The 26,858-nt window shown below is 41.3% G+C and overlaps 1 protein-coding gene across 7 annotated transcripts in view; it reads right to left on the bottom strand.

Annotated features, from left to right (window-relative positions):
• Positions 1–26,858, bottom strand: part of HAPLN1 (hyaluronan and proteoglycan link protein 1) — a 64,329-nt gene that overhangs the window by 8,635 nt on the left and 28,836 nt on the right. For 4 of the 7 annotated variants that reach the window (XM_083818078.1, XM_083818077.1, XM_083818079.1 and 1 more), the window contains 3 exons: positions 23,276–23,401; positions 13,416–13,790; positions 3,155–3,457 (listed from right to left, as the gene is read on the bottom strand). In XM_083818078.1, coding sequence (XP_083674204.1) covers positions 3,155–3,457; positions 13,416–13,790; positions 23,276–23,375 — 778 coding nt within the window. In that variant the 5' untranslated portion in view covers positions 23,376–23,401. Of the gene's footprint in view, positions 1–3,154; positions 3,458–13,415; positions 13,791–23,275; positions 23,402–24,698; positions 24,811–26,858 lie in introns of those variants that run through there. The other 3 variants (XM_083818082.1, XM_083818083.1, XM_083818081.1) reach the window with 2 other exon arrangements.

The raw sequence follows: 26,858 nt of genomic DNA, 5'->3' as shown, positions 1-26,858 counted from the left end.
CTTGATGATCCTTATGGGTCCCTTCCAACTCAGGATATTCTGTGATTCTATGATTCTATATTTAGCTTGCCTAACACTTTCCAGTGTCAGAGATTCCCATGGTTTTTCTTTGAGAGACTCACTGCTCCCATTGAGAAACCATTTGAAATTAAGTAAAGAATAACCCTCAGCTATATCATTACACATTCTTTGTCCTACGCCATTTTGGGTCTGTGGGACTTGAATTCCTGCTGCAATACTTGTACAGAAAAGGACCATCTTTCCTGCACAGCCGTATGGTCTTATTCTTGAACTCTGAACAGTAAGCATATTGACAGAATTACGATAATGTTACCCTTTGTATAGTTCTTTCTCTATATATATCATTACATATTCCTATAAACTGGTAAAATGCTGGTACTACAGTTTTCAAAAAGCAGATGATCCATTTTGGGGTGTTTGACTTTACCTGCACAGCCACAAAACACAAAAAAAAATCCTCTGTGAATGACCTGAATGACACAGTTACACAGGCAGAACAAAATGCTCAAGTACTGCACTTAAACTAGTCTGAGAAAAGACACTGTAGAGGGTAATTTTCATAAAGTACTAAGATTATTTTATACTGCATTGCAGAAGAACTCTGCTGAAACTATTTCACTGTGCAGTTAACAGGAATGAGTGCAGAATTCATTTCTAACAGCATCAAAACAAATTTTTGTCATTATTTCTTGGTGTACTCAGTTTACCACAGGGGGACTCCAGTAGATCCAGAGTGAAAACACTGAATCTGGACTGGAGCTCACTGCATTGAAGACTATATTTTCATTTTTCACCTTAATGACTGAATGTAATTTTGTCATCGTGTACCTTTCTTCTCCACGTAAAACCCAAGCCTCAACTATTTAAAACTGAGGCTTTCTTTCCTTTTTTTTTTTTTAATCTTCCTTGAGATCATAACGTATTTTTGAGATTTCCTTCTCTAAAAAGAACCCAATGTAAACCTCACACACCCTCGTTATTCACAGCAGCAGCTCATACAACTGACACTCTTTGAGTTTTTTTTTTTTTTTTTTTTTTGAGCTAGCCTTACATGCCTCTGATCCTGGGGCCCCTGGCGTTTTTCCAGCTCCCTCACATACAGCTGAAGGCTTCTCTGTTTCACACTGTCAGGAGACTCCAGCAGTCACTGCCACTGTTGGAAATGCATGGTGCCCTAACCACTTCTCATTTTCCTTGGCTGTTCCTGAGCCGAGAGGATCAATATTGTGTGTTCCAGAAACAGCTCAGTGCCCATAGCCACTATCTTTGGCAATTGCAACCTGGTGGCAAATAGGGTTATTATAAGGTTTTTCCCTTTACAGTGAGAACACTAATGACATTGTTAAGCATGTATAAGCTATCTGAATTTCTGAGCTGCCAGTAGGAAGCTGGCATTCTGGGAGGGTTCCTGGGATTATTGTGGATGTTAAGGTGTGCTTGGGATATGAACAGTGGAGAACATAGAAGGGACACAGGAGGGTATGTCGAGGTTTTCTGCTGGTAGCTTGAGGGACTCGTATCGTGATGAGCTACAGGGAGACGGGGAAATTGGCGCTCAGCTCTTTACATCATCCTGTCGCTGTGTGGCATTCTGTCTTGCAGGGCAGTTTAACCAACTCCCCAAGCATGAGATCCATTTTAATGGATCTTTGCTTTCTTTGATCTCTTTGCCACCTGTATACCTTGTCCTCACCTTACCTCATTCCTCTTCCCTCCTTCTCTATCCTGCCATATTAGTGTACAGACAATATTTGTCTATCAGTACCTTTTTCTCTTTTTTTTTTTCAGAAATGATTTTTATCTTCCCATAAGAGATACTGTTGAGCTACTAGTATGGAAAGGGGTGGTCATTAGTGACCAGCGATCACAAATGTTTGCCCTGCAAGCACTTTAAATGGCGCAGCTATCAAATTTATTTTTTCCCCTAGTTCATTTTATTACTTAGTGCTATTTCATTACTACAGATTTAAATCTGCATACAATGAGCTCATACAAGATTTCACCTTGAATCAGTGGAGCAAGAAAAAATATGAGCCAGCATTTCACGGAATGATGTAGCATGATAAAAATTAGATAAACATTTGTTTCAGAGTACATCCAGTCTCATTTTTGATATTGTTGGTTTCAGGATTTGTTGTTTTGTAGTTGTTTTGTTTGTTTGTTCGTTTTTGTTTTGTTTTGTTTTTCTGAGAGGGTGGGACAGAACATATCTTCTAAGAGCAAAGCTTATGTTTATTTTTTTGTGTGCTGTAGAGCACAAATGCTTCAGTGTGAATAATCAATCTGAGCACAACACAAAAAAGGCCGTGCTCCTTGCTCTGGTGGGGCTGCACGCCAAACAGGAATTACCCATGAGCATGATGTTGCAGAAGATTGGAGACTCCTTTTGCACTGCTCACTTGCAGTGCCCCTCTCATTGACAGCCACGCTTTGTAAATCCTTTTCAGGCACTAGATTAAATGATGGCAGGCTGAGATCAGCTCATTTCACACCTACTAACAGTTCTACTACTAACAGTTGAAATCTTGCAGTCACTAAAATAAGGTTTAGAGCAAACCAAGCTCAGAGCTAGAGCGAACATATTTTGGTTTTGACAGTGTACTAAGATTAGAAATCTAAATTATTAGGCACAAGAGCCAGAAATAGCTTTACTGATAAGGAAGTATTAGTCATATTAGACTTGGTGTATGAGCTGGAGCTGCTTGAGACAACACCAGAGATGAAGTGGCAATCAGAACTTTGTTTTGGTGACATTTAAGTTGTAAAACATCATAGTTATAATTGAATTCAGTGGGGAAGTTCAATTAAAGGAATTACTGATTTCTTCATCACTGTAGCTGAAAGAACCTGGGCAAACAGCATTAAAAAGTTATTGCATTAATACTAATGGGGTGAAAGCGGACATATTAGAAACTACTGCCAGTACGACTCCAAGTTTTAAAAATTATCTGTGTGAACATGTGGCAAAGACAACATTACTCTGGGCATGTCTTGGTAAATTCAACAGCAACATTTCCCAAAGCTGACGCAAACTTTGGCCAGCTAAGTGTCATCTGCTGCCCTTTGCTGCTGTCGGCATTGCTTTATTTTCTGAAATGGCCGCTCGCGAGGTAGAAGCGAGCCCAGCTCTTACCATTGAAGTTTGAGGTGAAGCAGAACACATCGTAGCGGCTCTTATCCTTGTCCCAGAAGCCATAATTCCTGACGCCAGGCACCGTGTTCTTCCCCCCACAGGGCTCCCTGGGCTTGGTGATGGGGTACTGCACGGAGCCGTCGCTGAGCCAGCCCGCATTACACCAGTCCAGCCCGGACCTCCAGGCCTCATAGAGCTGATCGAAGGAGGCGATGATGGAGTCCTGGTCCAGGCAGGCTTGCTGAGCCTCGTGAAAGTTCAGGTTGTAACGACCCAGCCGCGGAGAGTAGGGGAATACGACACCTGAAATGGCAGAGAGGGGGCTAGCTGAGTATCTTCAACACCAAAAGAGCACAAGAAGGAGAAGCAGCATTTCCAGTCATCAGAAAGAAATAAAGGTTAACCCAATAATGTGTTTGACTGCTAAATTGTTTTTTTTCTTGGGAAAAATGCTCTGCCAGCACATCAGCTGCGTGGTCTGAGAAGGGGATGCAGCCACCTTCTCACCTAGCTCCTCTCCAGGTAACCCAGTGGGGAGCCCCCCAGGGCTGCACGTGTGCCCCACCAGCAGCTCTGCTGTCCCTGCTCTGGTCTCACCCTCGTGCATGCAAGGAGTGCTTAAAGACGAGAAGAGCTGGAAGAAATTTTGCAACTAAATGCTTCCCATCAGAAAAGTCAAGTTTACTGGCTGCAAGATCAATTTCCCTTTAAAAATATTAAAAAAAAAAAAAAAGCTTAATTCTATTTCTTCTTTTTCTTTCTTTCTTTCTTTCTTTCTTTCTTTTTTTTTTTTTTCTGGGTGGGATTTGGGGATTTTCTTGCAATCACATAAAAAGAAGAAATTGTAGCGTGGAGACAAACGAACTATTTCTTCTTGCATGTGAACGTTAAAATAAAATGTTCTGATTGACATAAGAGTGCTGTGCTCTTTTCCTGGACTCTTGCCAAGATTTCCTGAGAGTTCAAGACTGTTGGATTTTTGTTTGTTTGTTTTTATTCTATTTCACATTGTCCCAGGAACAGGAAGGCATTTCATGCCCAGCTTAAAAAGAACATTTCAAGGCTAGTCTGGTAGGGGATATAATATCAGGGTCCTGAGATATTAAAATAGGAAATTTATAGGGAAATAAAATCCATGAAATTGTGTGTGGTTCTAGAGAGTCCTTTCTGATACTCTCCAGCTGCTTTTTGGCAGTTCCTCACCACTCAAGGAGGCAGAGCTCCTCACAGAGGGCATCGGGGAGCAGGGTCCCTTGAGCAGACAACAGGTTTCCTCATTTAGGTGAGGAAACCATTTAGCCATGCAGCACCCAGCGTGCAGCAATGCCAGACAGACTTGATAAGAAGCACAGACCTGCCAGTGCCTCCTTCCACCCCTGAGGAGTACCACAGACCTTCCTGCTGCTTATCAGTGGTGAGCAGCTGCAGACAGGCAGGGCACAGAGACCTGGGGACAGAGAACGTCCACACGGAGGTGGCCGACGTAGCTACAGAGCAGTTTCAGCAGCAACATTCAGTCACGGTTATTGAACTTATCTCATAGACTTTTCCACAGGATATTTATATACGTATACCTGCATTTAAAAGTTATTTCTCAAAGCACGAAGGATGTTTCAGAAAATGCTGAAGAACCACCTCCCCATGTGGCTCTGATAAAAGACAGTACAAAGAAGAAAGAGACGTGAAACAAAAGTTTGGATCAGACCACCCTAACTTTGGCAGGGTTTAGAAACTTAACTCAGATCTAAATTTTATAGTTGGCTTCAGCCCAATCTTCATAATAAACTGAAGTAAAATGTCACCAGAGAAGATCCAGCTCAGAATGTTTATTCTCAAACACCCCTGCACAACGGAGTGCTGTGGGATGCAGAGAGGCTGAAGACAAGATAACACATTAGGGGATGAGCCAAAAACTTTAAACTCTGGTACAGACATCCATCTCTCTTTTTCTTTTCTCCCCGCTGATGAATTCTCCCTGTAACAAGTTCCTCATCTCCAGGGCAATGTAGCAGAGGATACTGAAATTACATTACAGTCATGCAAGACTGTCAGCGTGCAATGAAGTCATTCTTCTTCTTGAGCACTCGGCCCACTTTGGTGTCTATTCCACTGGTATCTTATCGTCTCCTTTCTTTCCCTCCTCTCCTCTCCCTCACTCATCTATCATCCAAACAGTGTTATTTTTGTTAAATAAAATCTCTGTTATTACTAAACTTCAGTGACTCGATCCAAGAAAATAAAGCATGCAAATGTAAACTTGGCAGGGTAATAACAAACAAGATTTTGTTCTCCTCCAGCAATTAACTGGAGAGTCTGCTGATTTTCTTTCCTTTTGTAAATCTTTCTTTAAAGTACTTTTCAGTTATTAGTTGTCCTGAACTATAAAGCATGAATGAATTGTAACGCTTCATGTGCTGCTAACTAGAACTTCATAAATAAGAAGCTGTAGCTATGGCATGATTTCTCAAACTTTGTTTTTCCTTCCTCCCTCCTGCCCCTTCAAAAAATAAAAATAAAAATATATTAATTCTCCCTTGGTGTTAATGGATAGAAATAAAAATGACTGTGGTAAAAATATAGCAAGCATCAGAGGAGTCCAAGCTTTATTGCTTTATGAGAAATCCAATACTTATTGTCTTCCCAGAACTATGCTTCCCCAGACAACTGACTCCTTGTCCAGTATATGTGCTTGATCTGCATGTCCACGTAAAAAGAACCCTACTAGAGGTGGATGGTAGAAACTGAACAGCTAAACTTATATACCTTGCAATTTGTTGGAAACTGTTCAAACCGATTTGGTTCCATAAGATTTCTAAAATCAGCTTTTTTTTAGATGGTTAAATATGTATGTTCATTTGTTACAAATGTACTCGAGCTTGACAGTTTAAGACATAATGTCTTAATAACGTAAATAGGCACAAAACTGTAATACTAGCTTTGGGCTATATTCGGGTAGACTGCATAGAAGCTGATTTTTGTTTGGGTTCAACTGCAGTACAAGCCTGCAACTGATTAGCACTAATTTCACCCTGCAGATGGGGGTGGCCATTGGTGATGTTGTACAGCTCCATTGACTCGATATGTACTTTGTGTAGCTTTGCGTTATTTTGAATCGTTGCTAATATTGTTTTATCTTCTTCATTTCCCTATGAAACTAACACTAAATTGATAGCTAGATCTTACTGTTCATCTTCCTTTTGGTACAGTTTAGCAGTTCTGAGCCTCACTGCACACTATCTTCTTTGGTCTTGGATCTTATAAACCATCAGAAGATAATCCATCCCATCTGTTCTCAAGTGGACAAAAGCTGTCTGGAGGCTCGTTTCTGTTCCCAAACTACAGACCAACTCAAAAACCCTGACTCCAACCCTGTGTTTTGCCACCAGACAGAACACCCACTTCCAAATGTTAACAAATTCGGCTCAGAAAACGGAGGGAGAGGAAAACTTCCAGCCTCAAATGGCTGGAAATTAACACTTACTGCTGGTCACATGAAAGCTCCAGATAATATTCCACAGGGGAAGAATGGTTTTGTTATTCCAAACACTGTACATAACTGTAGCCTGTTATGTATGGCTCGCTCTCCAGCTCACTATGAACAAAAGCTGCTGATCCCCCCATTTTCTGTAGGCACGTCCTGCTGGCAGTCTTCACATGCTATCTGTATGCAGTCAGGCACTTCCAGCCATCTACCAGAAAACATGTCTGTGCAGGGAGCCTCTTTAAAACCCAGAGAGCTGTGGTTCCCTCACACAGCTTGTGGGAAGATGGAGCTGAAACCCATAGCTCGACCTTGGTGATTCAGCTCCTCACCCTGAGGAAGCTGTTGAGATACTTGTGGAGCCTGAATGAGGAATATCAACTTAGCGCATGGACTTGACCATGTGGCTCCTCTCCCAGACTTGCATTTCTCTGAAATAGGACCTACACCCACGGTGGGACAACCCATGCTAGAGGATGGACCTGAGACACATGGATTCAGTACAGAGCACACCTGTCAGTGAGCAGCAAGGATCTGACCCAGCTTGCTGTATGTACCTGTGGCAATGCAATCACAGTCCCAAAAACGACTTTTGTAATGGAAATTAGGACTTGTACCAAATCAGAAGGCAAGACGTGGAGGTTTAACATATCCTCCCCGTACACAAGCCCATATTTCCATGATGCCTTACGTTCAGTTCAGGTGTACAACTCTGCTACTGTGCTTCTCATTATAGTTTATGAAAGGTAAACCAGGAGAAGGGAGAGAGAGGGACAAGAGAAACTGTCTTGCAAAGCAACGTCAAAAGTGCTTTTGTGCACAAGTGTTGACTGCTACCTTTTCCCTGATTGAGGAATATTTTTTTTCTCTATTTGTTTCAGAGGGAGAATTTATAAGAGGTCTGTGAGAACCAAATGTTCGGTTAATAAGAGGAAAATAATCAGAGAAGCAGAGCTCAGTCCTGCTCACATAAGGAGTAGAAAAAAGCATGATATTTGTGTGTCCTTTGCAAGCTATTTCAGATTCCTACATGCAGGTAATTCCTAAAACTCAGTACAAATGCTTTGTAGTTACCCAGTCACTATAGGGACATTCACAGTGCAAGGAGCTGTAATGGTTATCTAAGGCAAGATGAGGAAATAAGCCTAGAAAGCACAACTCCTGTAACAATTTATGGGTGTCTATTAAGCTCGTACCATACGCAATTAGCAGTTTTAAGAGTATTTACAGCTAGAACAAAATCTCTGTTAATGCATGTGGAAAAAAATTAAAAAAAAAAAAAAGAAAAAAGAAAAAAAGAAGTCTTTTTAAAGCCAGAGTAAAGAAATGGGCTTCCTTGAGTTCTAGCCTAAACAGAAAAGTAAGTTTTTGTGTAGCCAGTGTAAACACCAGGTACAGTAGGGTTTGCTATATGCCATACTGTAGGGTACAGTTTTACTTTGGCAAGTTCATGCACTTGAAGGCAAAATTTTCCACGTTGGATTTCTAAAATTCTGTGAGAAGCTGTAAGTCCCTCATTTTCCTTCAGAATCCATCTCCACTCCTCTGCCTGTTGAGTGTCTTGACTATTCAGCACAGGCTCCATGGTGGGCCACCAGCTGTGAAGAGGTAGCAGCCTCCCCATGAAACCGGGGCCACTTGAGGCGGTGTCCATCCATTCCACAGCACCCCTGCACAAAGCCATCAGCAGGGTCACTTGCTTCTGACCAATGCAGGCACACCAACTAGACTTGCCTGGCCTGGGGCAGATTATTTCCTTTTTATTTTCTACAGCCTTTATCAAAATTTGAAGACTGTTGTCTTTCTTTGCTCTCCTTAGGCTATTCAGTCCTAATTATTTTAGCATTTTCCTTTCAGGTCATCATTTCCAGATAATTTTTTGTTGCTCTATTTAGATCTTTTACTTCGCTGCATCCTTGAAGTACCATTTCTCACAGTAGTGGCAGTACATGTGTGTCTGCAAAGACCTGTTGTCCTGACACAGAAGGAATTACATGGTCTGACACAATTTATTCTTGCCGAACTGTTGTCTTTTACAACAAATGTTGTTGTCTTCTAAGCACTTACAAATGGTGTGCCTTATATCATCAGTTTTACTGTAGACAGAACAACACATTGTTATGCAAAGAATGTTTTAAATAGCTTTTGGTGTATGAATATAACAGCAACATGCAAAAGAAACAAATTAGGGTAAATCTGATTAGAAACGAGGACTAGATTAGAAATGATTTCTGTAATAATTTGGAAGATTTTTTTATATGGAGCTCATGAACTTGTTTGATCTATTTTTGAGCTATAAAGTCTGTTTTGGAAGGAGATGCTGCTCTTTTTCCCACCCCATCTTGGGCATAAAGGCTAACATACCTTCAAGCAAGATCAAAAACCTGCTAGTTTGGGGTTTAAGTGAAGCCACCCAAAGTGTTAATTTCTATCAAGAAGCACAGTCTACAGAGATTTTTAACAGCTTTATCTAGATCTGCATATTTCTGGTACTGTTGAATGTATCAAGTAATTATTTTATAGCCTGTACTGCAAGGCTACTGTGTTCAGTTATCATCTATCCCTGAAGACAGGACCTATAAAACAAAATCCTAACAAATTAAAAACCTGCCTTCAGCAGCTTAGCGTTGTTCCACTTTCTCTACCACCTGGCCCATGAATCTCAGTGCCATGAAGGAATAGTACACTCGATCTGTGCCTGAGCAATATGAGCAAGGGTGCTACTGGAGCTTTCACCTTCCCAGGAAACCAAAGCACACAAACCTGGTATAGAGAGATTCACTACAGTGCCTCATGCTCATAAGAGAGAAAAACAATAAAGCACTGACATAAAGAAAATTTAGTGAAGAACAGTAAAACAACAACATAAAGGAAATTTACTATAAGCTGAGAATTCATTCTTTGCTTATGACTCAGGCAACAACATCTACCTTCCATAGGAGGCCCTTTAATTTGTTCAGCTTTTGGTACTCTCAGAATATTTGAAAAAGAATACAAAGCTCATGATCCTTATTTTATGCACAGGAGCATGGCATGTTCGGCTCATTGAGAAAATGGCTTTGGTGACAAGGTTAACATAAAATACATCCCACTCTCTTCAGTTCCTGCCACTTCTTCCATCCACTGTGCCCAGTGCAACACTTCTGCCCTTAGACCCTGCATCTAAGTCCACAAACAGGATGATAATGATAACAAGGTTGTTTTTAAAAGTGCTTTTTTTAAAAAAAAGGAAGGAAGGAAGGAAGGAAGGAAGGAAGGAAGGAAGGAAGGAAGGAAGGAAGGAAGGAAGGAAGGAAGGAAGGAAGGAAGGAAGGAAGGAAGGAAGGAAAAGAATGAAGGATATTATGAAAGATTTTCTCTTTCATAATAACAAAGAGAATATGCAAAAAAAGTTGTGCAAGGTATGTAACAAATACAGATGGAGTCTAATTTCACTGTTTTTTTTCTTTGTTGTTGTTGTTGTTGTTTGTTTGCTTGTTTGTTTTTTCCACAGCTAAAAATAACCAGTTATTATGGATAGCTTATTTAATGACAATCCTAGGAGGCCTTTACTTCTAATAAGAATAAAGTTTTACCACATTCAGAGAAGATAAAAGGTCCATTGAGGTAGAGGTCAACTATTTTCATATAGATAAATTTACATGCTTTCACCTAGCCAAATTGATGCTGTTTGTACAGTGAACTCACACTGGAGTGATCAGCTGTTTTATGCTGCTAGCGGGCATTCCTGGGTGTAAATGGTTTTGTCTTGCTGCCAACTAACATCCTGAGGGCCACCATCTCGGGACACCAGGCTACTGATGCAGATCCTTCCTAGTGTGAGATTAACCTTATTGCTTATAACAGATGAAGGATGTTAGTATGGACTAATATATTCTCATTGTTGTCCAAAGACTAAAGTAAATTTTATCTAATAAATTTGATTTTTTTTTAAACTTATTCTGGTCTGCATTGACCAAATGCATGAAACAGCAATAAAAGCCAACACTGCATAAACCTACAGATGAGATGAAAGATGAGTGCAGGGGCACACAAAAAGAGGGATACACTCCATCCCTTATGTATATCCATTATGCCCATTGTAAATATACGCTTGTAAATAAAGTACACTTTAATCATTATGATTTTAGAATGAAACTTCAACACAACTTAGACTTGGATTTATTTATCCTAATCATTACTAAGTTGTTTTATTCCAATCTGACACACTCAGACTCTTATCTCACCTCTTGAAAGGTTAACTTTTACCATAAGGTTTCCTAAATTAGTATTTTCTGTCTGATTAGGAAATGACACTCTATAATATCAGATATGAACAATTTGACACCCATATCTGACAAAAGTTTTAAAACAAGACATTGTTCTGTACGGTAGCCAGACACTCATTAAAATGTGTGAACTCTCCTTCGAACAGAGATTGGAACATACTTGGCTAAAGACAAATGACACCTCTTTGCCCATCCTATCCAATGAATTTCCTTATGTTGGATTTGAGGCAGGAGGAAACAGGAAGGAGTGGTGGTACTGGAGAAGATGGGCTGGAGTTGGCATACTTCAAAGGCAGATGCAGTAGGCTAGAAGATGTGTGTTGGGAGGTAGAACCTAGATCTTGTATCCAATAACCTGGTGCTCTATCACTAAATGGTCATGGTAAAAAAGATAGAAAATCTGTTTCTTGCCATTTTGTTCAAGAGATACCATTTCTCCAGTGCTTATTGCTGACTAACTTGGGGGTTTGTCTTCAAAAAAAGAGACTTAGCAACTCTTGGGGATGTCAGGGCTGGGATGTCTCTGTTCATGTGCTTTTCAGGATCTGTGTAGTGATGGGACAAGGAGTAATGGCTTTAAACCAAAAGAGGGTAGATTTAGATTAGCTATAAAGAAGAAATTCTTTGTTCTGAGGGCGGTGAGGCCCAGGCCCAGGCTGCCCAGAGAAGCTGTGGATGCCCCATGGCAGTGCCCAAGGCCAGGCTGGATGGGGCTTTGGGCAACCTGATCAGGTGGGAGGTGTCCCTGGCCATGGCAGGGGGGTTGGAACTAGATGATCTTTCACGTCCCTTACTACCCAAACCATCCTATTGTTCTACAATTCTACGCAGATGTCTACCTGAGCAACCTCGTACTGCTCATTAGCCCATTTGTGAATTCAGCATTTAGCTCTGGGCAGCGTCAAAAACCATGTAACTGTTACTTCAAAGGCACGATGCTACGTGGCACCAGAACAGGTACCAAATGTGTGGTGCGATGAATATTTTAAAGATTTTACACTGGCTCTGACTGTATTACATTGGCATAAGATATCAATATGCCATAAAATGCTGGGAAGTCCCAGTATATGACTGGGAACAAGATGCACAGTGATTTACCTGAACAAGCTCGAAGGATGATGGAGGTATGTACCTGGGACATGAGGAGCCTGTCAGAAGAATGTTATTGCCTTATGCCATGAATGAAGTAAAATGCTTTTTCCTTCTACTCATTTCTGTCTTCACTCAACACTGAGTATTAGGTAACTTAACCTGTGTACATGACCAATTTTCTTTATCTCCTAAATTTGTAAAGAACAGTGTATGTTCTTATTAAGAACCAATTATGTGGGGTGAAAAACAATCTAAAAGGAATATTGTGCTGGCACGAAAACTGTACAGGGCCAGGGCCTTTCTGTACCCAGAAACGGAAGATATTAGCAGCCTCCAACCAGGAAAGAAAAAAATGGATGTAAAGAAGTAAGCTCATCCCGTGATATCTATTTGGTTGCAACCAACAGTGAACCAGTCTTATTGAGAATTAAGTAAACAACCATCACAATGTGCAACAGCCTGCAGTGAAAGATTCATATACCTCACTGATTTAATGGGTCTTGCTTTTGATATTTTTTTCTTCTTTTTTTTTTTTTTTTCACCTCCCTCCCATTTTTTTTCCCCCTAACTACCACATAATGCCTGATACACATGTTGGTAAGTATAAGGGCAATGGGGACAGGGAGACATGTCAAGCAACTCGTGGTTTATTGCTGAGAACTACACAGCGTGTTGGGGAAAAAGGCCAAATGCAGATTTACCTTCACTGAATCTCATAAAATTTATCTGAATTTCATAAGAGTAAATGAAAGATGATTTTTTTTGTCCTTTTTCAATCCATTGCACCATTTTTTCTAATGGTTTGTATTGTATTGTTTAGAAGAATATTGCTGAGGGAAGTGGCTACTACAGTCTACATATAAAAGTTGTCTTAGCAGGATATATAGAGATGTATTTCATACAATTATAAAGCTGGAAAAAAGACAAAACCATTGTCTCTGTAAAATTATTTTAGGATTTTCCCTGTTGTAAGAAGATTTTTATCTGCTTGCTAATATAAAATGTCCCAAAGTTCTGTAAAATGGCTTTTAGGGGAATTCTTAATATAATTTTGCCCAAGTCTACTGCAAAAACACGTAGCAATTTCTGTAAAACTACAGGACCAAATTAAAAACATATGGAGTCCTTCATACTGTGTTTGGTCAGGGGTTGATTTTTTTTTCTCTTGGCTCCCCTTGCACTAGGCTCACTGGGAGCTGAATATGCTGTGGGCTAGTGTAAGTTATAAAAGTTCTAATGTTCTTCTAATTTATGATAGCTGCTAGAGGCTGTCAGGCCCAGGTCCCCAGAGCACAATGAATCCCACTTCTCAGCTTGCTGCTATTGCTGATAGCACAATACCAGCAGTATGAGGAGGAAAAGCAGGTATTCCTTAACACCACGCAAATCTAAATTTAGGTATAATTCAGGCGTTACTTACCTTCCAAATTCAGAGCTACCACTGCCGTGTCATCCTCTAATCCTTCAATCACCTCACACTTATATCTTCCATAATCCTCCAGCATTATGTTTGTGATTACAAGGGAGGCATCATTTTCACTGCTTTCTCTCAGAAACACTCTGCCCTGGTACTTTCCATAGCTCTTTCTGTGGTGTCCCATTGCAACAAAGACGTCCACTTCTTTGAGGTAATCTGAGGTGAGTTTGGTCCACTTGACCCGGATTTTGTGGGTTCCTGAGCCAGCTGTTGATGTGTGTTCGTGGTAAAATTTACATGGCAGTGTGACATTGCCACCTCGCTGCGAGAAGATTTTGGCTTGTTCTGCTACCACAAGTAGACGGGGTCCATTTTCTTCTAGGATTCAAGCAGAAAAACAAAAAGGAGAATGAGTCTGCATTCCACCTTGTGCAGAACAGATATGACCATTAGCTATAAGTCCACAGGATCATTTCCCTGCAATAATTTTGTACCTGTACAGCAGTAAGGCATGCAAACTAGTTATATACAATTATTTACATAGTTGCACATATACAAGCTAGTAACAGGCATTGAAGTGAGATTCAATAGCAAGCTACAGCTTTACTTCCCACACTGTGTATGTGGGGAAGTGAAATATGTGTGCACAGAGTAGCCAAAATGGTTTGCAGCACTGTCCCCTGTGTAGGCAGAGGCCATCCTACATAATCCATAGTCATAACGACAGAGGTGCAGTGATATATCGGTAGGGTTGTAGAGTTGGTGTATGAATGATATCATCCGAAAACTGCTCAATGCAAGCATCGTGTATTTCCCTGTGGTTTGTTCCAGAGCTGTCAATCAACACTGCCCTTTTTTCATAACTCAGTTCTTATAAGCGAACTGAGCTTATTCAGGCAAAGCCTCTAATGATATAGGATGCAGCAAATCATTCTCACAGAACAGGAAAAGTGTTACAGTATCAAACAGCATTGTCTATAAGGACACGGAAAGTGTCAGTGTAATTTAAAATGGCCTGTTTTCTTTGTGTATTTTATTCTAACCTTCGAGCTCCTCTGCTGACATACTTCTGCTAACGTCAGAAAGTCCAGTTTATCATCAAAACAGTAAAATCCTGTCCTTTCCTGCCCTCTTTCCTGATCATCTCAATCTTTTTTTCCCCGTCTTTTTTTACTGATATCCTTCAAACTTGTTGCCATTTTATCTTTGATGTTTTGATCTGACTTTTCACACCGACCCATATTTAGCTGACAGGCTCCTGTCCTCCTTACCCTTTCCCCAGATTCCCTGCTTCCTTTTCTCTCTAGCAGGTCACTACTGCTGATGCTGCTCTGTGTTTAGGACAGTCAGCTGGAGCAGGTGCTCGCTTCCAACCTCGTCTCTCTGGGGCTTCTTTGACAGGCTGTGTTGCCTTGGGAAAGCCCTGGAAAGCACAGGTTTGATGGTGGCAGCCAGCACATGTAGCCAAATGCTAGAATATTTCTTCCTTTCAGTAACTCTTGCCTCTCATACAAAATTGATTTAGCAAAGCTCAGTGCTTCTGTGCTTCTGTAGATATTGCTGTCCTCTGTCAGTAGAGACACCGACTGAAGCTGGCAATGAATCACCAGCACTCAGCTTGCTAGAAAAGAATTACTGACCTCACATAACTGATTACAAAGAATAAGAGAATCATTAAGGTTGGAAAAGACCTCCAAGACCATCTGGTCCAACCATCCCCCTACCACCAATGTCACCCACCAAACCATGTCCCTAAGCACCATGTCCAACCTTTCCTTGAACACCCCCAGGGACGGTGATGCCACCACCTCCCTGGGCAACCCGTCCCACTGCCTGACTGCTCTTTCTGAGAAGAAATGTCTCCTCATTTCCAACCTAAACCTCCCCTGGTGCTACTTGAAGCCATTCTCTCTAGTCCTATCGCTAATTGCAAAGACAAGCCAGTTGAGCATGAACCTGCATCTGCATAAGAAAAGAAGCTAACCCGAATGTGTAGTTCTTTGCCAGGATATGCTGTGTCGAGCGCACCACTGTTACTGCATAGGATAGACTAGCCAGAGGGAAGGTTCCTCCAGAATGAACAAGCTCAGGTACTGCAAGCTGGGTTAGTAAGATAGGAGACCCTCCTAGCTAGTGAAATTGCTAACCCCACACCGTCCCATGCAAGTGGTCTTCTTGTCCTTCGTGCTGGGCAGGGGCAAGGGGTGCTCTGGCAATAAGAGGGAAGTGTCTGAGGAGAGAGATGGCCTCAGGCAGGGCACGATGGGAAGAGCTGCCAGCCCTTTTTTCACGGGAAGAGAAGGAAGAATGGGAAGGCAGCCAGGATGGCTTCTCTGCTGCTTTCCCCGTTTCCATCAGGGACAAAGAAGTCCCACAGACTTCTGTCTACCTTGGGAGGAGGAATGTTATGCTTTTGGGTGGTTATTGCCAAGAAACCTGAATCAGAGCTCAGCTATGTTGTGTCTTTAACACTGAAACGGGCAAGCTAATAAATATTAGCAGAAAGGACAGGAGGGAGAGTCTGACTCAGGTTGTTAACGCTCACTCTTTCTAACAACAGCTCGCCTTTGCCAGCGAGGGCTGGAGACTTGCCCAGAGCACTGTCACTTCTGTCTCAGGTGCCAGCATCCCCGCGCGACCCCATGTCCCTCCCGGCTGCCACCCTCCTGCCCTGAGGCCCTTTGCTCAGGGGGTGCCTGAGGTTGTGTCCCAGTAAGAGCCAGGGATGGAGGGGATGGGAGGCTGGGGGGTGAGGGGGAGGCACAGCTTCTTTTCAGGCTGGGGCATTCCCTGGGCCCCGATGTGTTGTAACACGGTGACTTGATGGTGGGCGATGGGGTGAGCGCTGCGCTTAAGAAGAGTAATTCTTCCCCAGAACTACTTTCTTCATAAGTACGTACCATCAGAGAAGTCGTGGGGTGAATGGCCGAACAACTGTAAACTCTGCAAACTGCAGATAACACCTCGCTAAACTGTTGCCTCCAACAGGACCGTTTGGGTCCTGTCTGGGGATGAGACAGACCAGATGCACGGCCACACAAGAGCCTCAGACAACACCTCAAAATGCGCTAGCCTTGCTGCCCCTCAGTGGTGCCAAACCAAGGAGGTAAACACTGGAGGAGAAAGGGTAGAGAGGAGAAAGGAGGAGAAAGGAGAAAGAGGCTGTAGCCTCTGTTCCGCTCTCCCTTTCCCATGTCTGACTGCTATGCCACTAGCAGTGCTCCTCCTATCGTCCTTATCCTGTACATGCCTTGCCTTGACTGCAGCAATGTGGTTCCCAGCTCAGGGACAGCAAACAGACTTGTTCTCACATTGCTACCACCCTCAGTTTGGTCTCACTGGCTGGCTTATTGTCTTTTTGTTTGTTTGTTTGTTTAGTTTAGTTTTGTTTTCTTTTCTTTTCTTTTAACTGGCTTTTGCAGTCAGGAGTAATGGCAAGCCAGGTTTGGAAGGAACACAGTGTGGGGCAGGGAGGATGAGTCAGGCCGCGGCCCATGGCAAACAGCTTTATTCACTTTATACATCAAAACTGTCCAGAATCTCATGCTGACCGTGGTACAGAACTTGATTATTCCCATATTTTAATGGAATAACTTACAGAGCAGCAATGAAGGGAAAAAGAACATTTTTTTTAGAATAAAAATAATCTTGGTGTTTTTCTTTGCCCTTAGAAGTCTTCGTAGATGTGTTTTGTCCATTAAAACTTATGTATTGCTTAGGTGTTCCACACTGTTAGCAAAACCATTAAACCATTGTGTCATGCTAGCTTAAATAAACATAGAGTTGTTTCTTGCTTTCTTGTACTGGTATCTGGGACCTCAGCATAACTCTCATGCTAAAGTATCCTTACTCTTTCTATAGAAGTAGCATGTCTTGTTATTGTACTATGCTTGTTTAAAAATTAAAATATTTTCTGTGATAAAAATAATTCCCCATAATTATGCTTTTCCTCTGATGTCACTTATTCACACTGAATAATACATGGGAGGAAATATGTTAAAGGGGCTGTATTAACTCAAGTTTAAGTTTCTTGGAATTCTAGCATTGCAAAAAAAAAAACAGCAGCGAAATAACAGACTTTGTCTCTTCTAAACTACTGCCATCTTATACCTTAAATATACTTTAAATGTGCATTTAATTCAGTATAGATAAATTGCATGAAGATCTGGCTGCAGTTCTCTCGTGGGACCTACCTCCCTGACCTACCTCCATAAACTTCCTGGCATTAAATCTATATTCAACCTTATGGCTACTGCCCAAATTTGGGGCTAGTTCTGATTTTGCACTAATAGCAGGGCAAAGGAGCAGAATTTAGTCACCACGTAGTTAGCATCGGTATCACCACCTTTCAGCCCTTGTTAGCCCCAAAAGAGGGAGCAGAAGATGAGTAGAGCAGAAATCATGGCACTGTCTCAGTACCTCTTCTGCTTGGAAGGAAATGTTCTTGGGTTGGGTGGTGTGGCATTAAGACTGACAAAATATCACACAGAAACTGTGTGGAGATTCTGAATTATCTTTAAATGTTACGCATGGGAAATTACACTAATGTAGCACGGTGAAGGCAAATTAATAATTTAAACTGATGTTTAATATGAAACCTGCTTCTGTAATAATTTTTCATGACACGAGTATACTGGTACCTACAATGTACCAGTAATGTAACAGACCTAGATGTAACTTGCTGCCCAGGGAGGTGGTGGAGTCACCATCCCTGGAGGTCTTTAAAAGACGTTTAGATGTAGAGCTTAGGGATATGGTTTAGTGGAGTACTTGTGTTAGGTCGGAGGTTGGACTCGATGATCTTGAGGTCTCTTCCAACCTAGAGAAATCTGTGAATCTGTGAATCTGTGAATCTGTAACGTCTAATAAGCAGACCTGAATGCCTTTAATGAAACCGAGATGCCAACAGAAGGTGACGTTGTTCCGTGCTGACATTTCTATTACATGCTGTTTCAATATGCCACACTATGAAGAGGAAAGAAAGTTGTGCTGATGTGAAAGAAGCAGCTCGACTATAAGAGACTGCATGATGGATTTTGAGATAATCTAAATTGTCCTAAATGGTAACAAAAATATCAAGAAATTTTAAGGAAAAATAATGCAAAAACATGGGATTTCTGTTAGGATTATGTTTTGTTGTTGTTGTTGTTGTTGTTGTTGTTGTTGTTGTTGTTGTTAAAGAGTTGGTACCCTCTAAGGTGTACACAGTTTATTGTGGTGCTAGGGAGGAGAGTACACCTCACTTAAATATAGTTCTCTCATTTGCTTTTATCACACAAAAGCTAAAGTGTAAGGACGCTTGTATGCAAACAAACTAACAGAGAGCAAGGTGTAAAGCCTATCTTGAAGAGATGATTTGGCCAAGTAGTCTGGGATAATAGCACAGCCTGACCAAAATCATGAAATGCACTACAAGCTTCAGGAAAGGACATAAAGTCACAGAAGAGTTAAATGCAGCTTTAGATATTCCATAAATTTTGCTCTTTGATAGTGGAATAAAACCACAAGAGAAAAGATATAAACAAAGGAAATGGGCCAGGAGAGAGAAGCAGAAAGTAAGACTGGTAAAGGTAGGGGGAAAAACTGCCTAGCAGATGCGAAACTGGACTGAGGTCCTGTTTCACTGCATTAACCAAGGAGGGGAATAGAATTGGATGGCCTACTGCCGTGAAAGACTGAGAAAACAGAAACCCATGCTGCTCATGAGAAGCAAGAAGAGAAGATGAGGGTTTCTGGCTGGAGAGGATCCTGAAGGACCTTCAGTCTTGGCTGATGTGTATCTGGACAACTAGTACTGCCACCTTCCTGCTTGGAATGGACCAACAGCGACTACACAGATCACGTGTAGCTGCAAGGAATTTTTGAGGATATTCAGAGTGGAAAGCACTCAGCCTGGAACTTACTTTATAGATGGACACTTGCTAATTCACTGATTACTAGTCCTCTGTGACCGAGACACAAATTGTTGATAAGAAAAACTCTAAGGGAAGAAACTGAGGGAAAACTTAAAGGGAAAACATGGTATCTATGCCTACTGCACTGCTAAACCTGAGAGACAACAAGAGTTTTTATACTAATGGAGGGCAGTAAAATGGTGCAACTAGCCAGATCTTCTGGCTCCTGACATAGAATTGCTAAGGGAGCCAAAAGCATGTTGAAATAGTCGTCGGACCAGAAGATGGTATTAATCAGTAGCTCTTCAGGAATGCCAAGTGAAAGAAAGAGGTGATGAAGTGGCTGTCTGCATTAGTACACAGACCAAAAACATGTCAGGAAGGACTGTGAAAGATCTTACTGCAGCAGTGAAAAAAGTCTTCTGAGCAGGCAGAGGTTCATTTTGGAGTGTGGAGTGACCACACAGGTGGAGGTGGGAGACAACAGAGAAATGACGCAAGTACTAAACTAACATATCTTACGTTTTTAGTAAGGTTAGCTTTGATGTTCTGAAAGTAGGATATAGTTTAAAGTACATGAGTGCACTGATACAAAATAAGAATGTAAAGATGAAATCCGAGCTCAGAAAATATAGCTTGTTCAATGAAAAGCGTGGAAGAACTCACCACCTGAAGTACTGACATTACTACTGGCACTTGGTATGGCAAACCTGAAGGCAGAGATATCAGCTTGCCTATCACTTCAGTGCACTGTAGTGTAGCCTGTTACTGCACTACAAGAATAGTACCATATGTTTCTGCACAACAGCAACATAACATATACACATATGTAAGGAACATAATTTAACTGTTAACAGGCCTATTAGTCTGACTTCAACAGCAAATAGGAAAATTTTTGAAGAAAAATTGTTGAAGAAGATAGAGAATTAGAGTAAGTCACTGGGAACATGGATAAAATGCAGCATATTCTGACCAAAGGGTGTCAGATTAATGTTATATCAATCGTATAATAAAACTAAATATATAAAGCCAGGAAAATGTGATTCATTGATTGCTTGGATTTCAGGGAAGTGATTTGGGAAATATAGGAAATTAGGGTGGAGAACACAGGTGTTTGATGGAAACTTTGCTAAATGTGTAAAAACTTCATACAGAGGAGACTGCAATTGCTTGGGTTAAAGCAAAATGATTGGCCTAGAAAAAAGCCAGTCAACTTTCTCCAGTATCATTTCTGAGACTCTTTAATATTTCCATTTTTTTTACCTTATAAGGTAAGTAAGTAAATGGGACTATTGAATGAGTAATGTTTTCACATGATGTATATAGCCTCATTGAAGGAAGAAGGATAGGTATTTAGAACATGTGAAGACAGAAAAAGGGTGGACAAAGTGACAGAATTTAATATGGAATACAAAATCTAGATTTTTGAGGCCTAATGTGAAGAATTATTGATATGAACCTTGTACTTGTTAATTGCAAGTGATAATGAGGGACAACAACTGCTAAATATTGTCTAACATGGTAGACTATCAATCTGCACTGCAGCATGGCCAGGAAGAGGGCAGATTTGACCTCAGGTCTAACAAGCAAAGCACTGTTGTCAAGAAAGTAAAAATACTGATGCTAGCCGAAGATCTTATCTGGAATGAAATCCTGACTGTGCACACTAAGGAATTTTGGATTCAAACAACAAGCATATGGATGAACAACTAACATCAGGCAACTGGAGATTACATACTCAGGGAAGAATTTGAAAAAGTTTATTCACATGGTAGCTGTGAGGAGACGTTGGTAAAGCACTAATGTTTTAAAGCGAACATCAAAGAAGAATGATAGTTATTTGAAGATAAGGATATTAAGAGAAGCATAAGGCTGTTCAGTGGCTGTGAGCAAGCGTAGAATTGGAAGAATGTCTCTCATGTCAGAATAGGGTCTAAAACTGCCTTGCAGTGATAAGGTTTGAAACCCAGCTTGTTTAAAAATGAAAGTAACTTTATGAGATGTTAGATGCTGTAAAAAAAATGGAATAGAAGACAGTTTAGCTCATTGCCTCAGGAGATCCCTTTTAGCTCTGTGTACTTGACTACAAAACGTTTATCTGCACCTTTTGTCACTCCAAAACACGTAATCCAAGAGTTTAGCTCTGGATCCCTTGGATTTCACCTACTCAATACTATACTCCTTAATATAATATAAAATGCCTTTTGTATGAAGCTATAGCATATGTTCCACAGACTTCCCTGATTTGCAGCTCATTTCCAGGTGTAGATCATCTTGTGTGTTTATGCAGCACTGGGCAGAGTGAAATCCCTAGCCTGTTGTGATTCCACAATGCAGAGAGGAATGAAAAAATTAATAGTAGAAATATCAAGTTCTGAACAGTTTAATTCTTTTTGATTTGTGGTCTGTGTATTTCAGAGCCCAAATCAGCTGATCAGCAAAGGTTATGGCAGAGCTTTATTTTAAGCATCATGCAGCTTTCCTTGAAGGAATGAGCTCTCAAGGTTCAGAAGAGCTGAGTTTTCATGGGTAGGGAGAATGCTCTATCTTGCAACTTTTTTCATCTGTGAACTATTCAGCACTTGCAAATTGCACTGTACACGCCCTGAAGGACTAGTAATAAGCAACATGTATGACTTGCAAATTAAACTAAAATAAACTTCTAAGAAAGTTTAAGATACACAGATTAAGGAAAATTAATTTTGATTTGGTTTAATTATTTCCAATAATTTCTTCTCCCAACATGGTAAGTAAATTTCAGAGATAAGAAACAGCATTATACAAGGAAAGGCACACTATCTATTTAGTTGACATGAATGTCAAATTTGAAATTTACCCTGCCTGGGGAAGGAACATTTACCATCTCACAATGGTGATATTTCTTCATTTTGGTATACACATTCATTTGACCTTCATGCTGTAAGCTTCTTTAGAGGAAAACCAGGTATCTGTTATTCCTTATTTGACCTTGATAGCATGAGTGCCTGTTTCAGTAGGTGCAGCATGCCTTTCACTTCTGTGACTTACCTGGGAACTTCTAAATGCTTGGACTTTCTTAGTATACATCTCTAACTTGGTAAATCATATTTATATACAAATTCAAATAAAATAATTTGCCAGCTGATGAGAGAAAGGAATCAAAATTGGGGGTGGGAGAATTTGTGCTTTGTTTCTTAGTTTTGCAAGATTAATTTTAGTCATCCTCAATAAACATATAAATGAAGGCAGGAATATCCGTTAGTTCTGCCTGTCCTTACTGCATAAATCCTTGTTGTTTTCTTATACAGGATGACCCTCAACGACTGAAGCTGGGACTGAAAAAACAGCTGCATTGTGCTGCAGACTCAAATCCTGCTACAGCTATAAGCTCTAGGATTCAAACCAAACAGGATTATGCAGAAGGGCAGTTTAATACTTGGTGTGAATTAAAGGTATGAGAAAGGACACATTTCTTTCTGGGTAAGATACTTTTTTTTTTTCCTTTCCTGATGTTTAAAGTGCCCAGTTATGATCTCAGATGTGCTAAGCCTTTCTAAATAATAAATAGCAGTAATTTTCTGTGATGTGAAGAAATATGTATGGCAGTCTTTTAAAATGAAAAATATTCCACAATAAAGTAGTTATTTCAACCCACTGCAGTTACTTATTACTTTAGGATGCATGCTTTTCTTCTTTATCTTAAAACAGGCTGTCCTTTACTCACTAATCTTTGCAAGGTTGTGACTAATTGCTGTTAAACAGTGCAACTTTCTTGTTATTGTGTTGGGTTTTTTTGTTTGATTTTTCTCTTTTTACTTTCCATGTGAGTAATAATAATGAAACAGAACAAGAAAAGTAAAGGTTCTGGTCACAGGTAGCAGTATTTTAAAACATGCAGCAAAATAAAAAAAAAATAAGGATCATTAAGCACGTCATTCTGTCTTCCTGAGCAATCTGAAGATACTGGTATTTTGTCATGTATTTCCTTACCTTGGATGTGAATAATTTTCTCATGCTCCAGGCTTGAGTTGTCAGGGTGAGGTTCAGCCCAGCAGACAGAAATCAGCACCAGAAAGAGGAGACTCGTCATCTTTATAGTCAAAAGAATCTTCTTCACTGTAAGGGCAGCACATACAAAGAGGCTTGTGAATTTTTGGAAACCTTTACAGTGTTGGACTGCACAACTTGTTACAGCAGTGATCTTTTAAAGGATCTGTAACATAGTTAACCCATTCAGCTCAAAAAGTTATAACAGGTAGAAATTTCTTCGTCATGAAGACTGGACCTTTTTAACTAGACCTTGATTAAATGAAACTTGCAATCCATATTTAGCTCTGCTTATGCAGAAATACAACACAAAAGAATAAAAGCACACACACACACACAGAGATATCCATAAACTAAACCCCTTGCAGCACCATATGTAAGCTGTACTGGTGTTTCAAAAAATGTTCTAGTGTGCTTTTGCATTTCCAGACCTACTCGAGCTCTGGTCCAGGAATACAGTTAAAACAACCGAAGCTATTTCTAAGTCTATATCCCAATATGATGCAATCTGCTGGTGGTAGATTTTTAAGGTAAAAACAATCTTCTCACAGGTTTTGGCATTTCAGACAAGACTGCAAATTAACATAGTAGTCAGGGTGATAAGTTTGCTTAAGCTAAGCAAGAAAGATGACAAAACATTTCTGAGGCTGATAGAAAGGTCTATTTTATTTCAGATCCACTTACCACTTTAAAAGATGCCTAAATACACAATGAAATGTTCAAAACCATGCACAAAGTAGGTTAGAGTTGTATATGCTACCTCTGCAGCTGCCCTGATTGATTTTTCATTCATTTCTACCTAGAATGCTGACGCACTAACTCAGTGTGCCAGGTAGGGTCTCTGCAGTCAGCAGAGCTGAGCGCTGCAGGGAAAATCTCTGCCAGCCTCTGAGTAGTAATTAGGCAAATGAAGACCTGAAATAGAAAAGGAGGCATAAAAGACAAGAAGTTTTATATGGAGGGCTCAGACTGATGTGTGTTTTATAGCTGTAATCTTAATGACCCTTATTTCTTGAAATAAAAGATAGTTATTTCCCAACTTTGCCTTTCAAGAGACTAGTATTTTTTCCCCAGTCTTCAAGTAGGGACAGCATTATTAATATGCTTTCTCTCTAATGCAGAGAAGTGTAATCTTTTTTGCTGTGCCTCTCTCGGAGCTAGAAGCACATCAGAGTTGCAGGGTACTCTCAGTCAGAGCTGGGGGCTGAGTCCGAGCTTTCCAAGCAGCCCCAGGCTCTAAGCAGATGCCAGCACCTACAAGCTTCAAATCTAGATCCAAATACTGGAACCTGGACAGCCTCTGCTACCAACCAAAATGCAGAAATGCTATTGCCTTTTATTCTAACAGCACATGCATGTTACTTGCCTGCCCTTCCATTTCTTCAAGCGAGTTTGGGTGGGAGCTCAGTGCCCATTCAGCATCCCTTATAGTGGAGTGCCTAGGGGCAGGACAAGTGATTGCTGCATGCTGCTTTCCAGGTGGTCCAGCTCAGAAACTCCGGGCTCCCCAGCCACTCCTTCTTTCCTGGAAAGCCTGGCAGCCCGATGACCTCCATTCGGGAGAGCAAGGGCAGATGTGGCTCCCACTGCAGCACACCAGCCTGAGCCTCTGCTGACTGGGGGGGGTCACCGGTGTGAAGCAAAACCACACTGCTCTTCTTCTCACACACTCCACACCGGGCACATTTGCTCTAAAAGGTGGAAATACTGCAGGTCTGGAGCATTTTTGTTCACTTATTTTTGGCTGTTGACTAAAAACTGACGATTCTTTTTCATTGGTTGGGGAGAGTTTTGTTGATTTCGAAATAGTCTGGGTAACAAAGGAGCTTTGATTTTGGAGAGCCCATGCAGAGCCTATGGGGGTGTGCCCGTCCCAATCTGCAACCTGGAGCCTAGGATGGATGCAAAAGCTCCTGGACCCCGCAGGGGCTCGGCAGACCTGCTTGGGGAGCGCCTTATCAGCTCATTACAGCTTTGCCTCTATCGTCACAAACTTGCTCTTTTCCATGGCACCAGTGAAACAGAACAGCCAAATAGCCAGGGGACTGGTAGTACAACCCTACTTTGGGGGACAGCATCCCCATTTCTCCTAAACTATGTATGCGCAGGGATTAGGGCTCCATCATGGAATAAAGACACACCTCCTGGTTACACAAATGGAGAACTCCACACATGGCCCCCTTCTTTTTCAAGGTCACCTTAATGCAATGGGGAAAAGCCCTCCACTTAGCAGGAGTTTCCCTGACAATCCGATCTGCAGAAGAACTTTGTTCAGTCTGTTGCACTGAAGGTGCCATCCATATACAGCTTTTTGAGATATTTCTGTTTCCTTCAAATAGAGACAAATATTACTCTGTGCTCAAAAGTTTCCGTGACAGCATCACAGAAGGAGGATGAGAGACATAAATGCTGGACTCCGGATATCTGCTCTTTCCTCAGCTGTGTGGATGCAGCTGAACAATGTCATGGGTTAGAGGCCATGGATATGGCACAAAATCAACCTCTGGGGTACAGATTGACACGGATTTGGGGTGAAATACCCCAAACGGTGGTACCTTAGCTTTGTGAATAGACGAAGTTTACAGTGTCTAGGCTTCTGGTTTTCCATAATAGCCAAAGACAGAAAGGGCAGCCTGATGTGTTCATGGGACGTGGAGGGGCAGGCACACGCAGTTAGTGTGTGTGTGTCTGTGCTTCCTTTCACTCTGGTGAAGCTCATCTGTGCTGCTCAGGTGCATCTCTCTCTGAAGTGCCTCAGACTGCACAAAACCAGCAAGAACTTCAAGACTGCCTCACGGGGGAGCAAATGCTTGGCCCACGTTTTGTAAAATTTACCTATCGCGTATTTCCCAAAATCACTGAACGCTTTATGCTTGAGGTTGATCTACGCAGGGCAAACTTTTAGCTAGACAGAAGCATCCCGTCTGTTCCAGCCTCCGTTAAAGGTGAGCAGCCCATTCACTGCCACCTATGGTGTCTCAAGTTGGGAACACCCCGACCTCGTGCCACATTTCTCCTGGCACTCCCCGTGATAGGAGACGTGGCACACGGCCAAGGCAACGCAAAGCAACTTCGCCAGGCCAGGAATCTGAGCCCCAGTGTTTTGTAGGTTATCCAAAAAGCAATTAGCCAAAGAAATTTACATCCTCAGCTCTAGCCAAAGTAACGGCAGTCAGGCTCCTTTTCTGCAACAGCCTTGAAGACCTCAGGGGAAAAATGATAGGTGTGGATGTTTCCGCATTAAAATTAGTAAAGTCTTGGCTGGAAGACAGTGAGTTTTCAGTAAAAAGTGGTAATGATTAGTCATATTCAAGAAATTTGCACTGGTTTCAATTACTGCATCTTTCTGCATCAATCTGCTGTCTCCTTAGACAGGGACAGAAGGAGGCTGAATAGCAGTTTACAAAGGGGGAGCACAAGGCTTAGGGCAGTGGTCAAGATGACTGTGCATTCAGCTTCTAATTTCTCTAAACCTGTCCATTCGTAGATACAATTTGAAACTGTCATACTAACCATCATTTTGTTA

The sequence above is a fragment of the Anser anser genome (genome assembly GCF_964211835.1).
Source record: "Anser anser genome assembly, chromosome: Z".
In the NCBI taxonomy this organism is placed as follows: domain Eukaryota; kingdom Metazoa; phylum Chordata; class Aves; order Anseriformes; family Anatidae; genus Anser; species Anser anser.
Note: the sequence above shows the minus strand (reverse complement) of the source record. Positions and strands in the feature narration are given on the sequence as shown.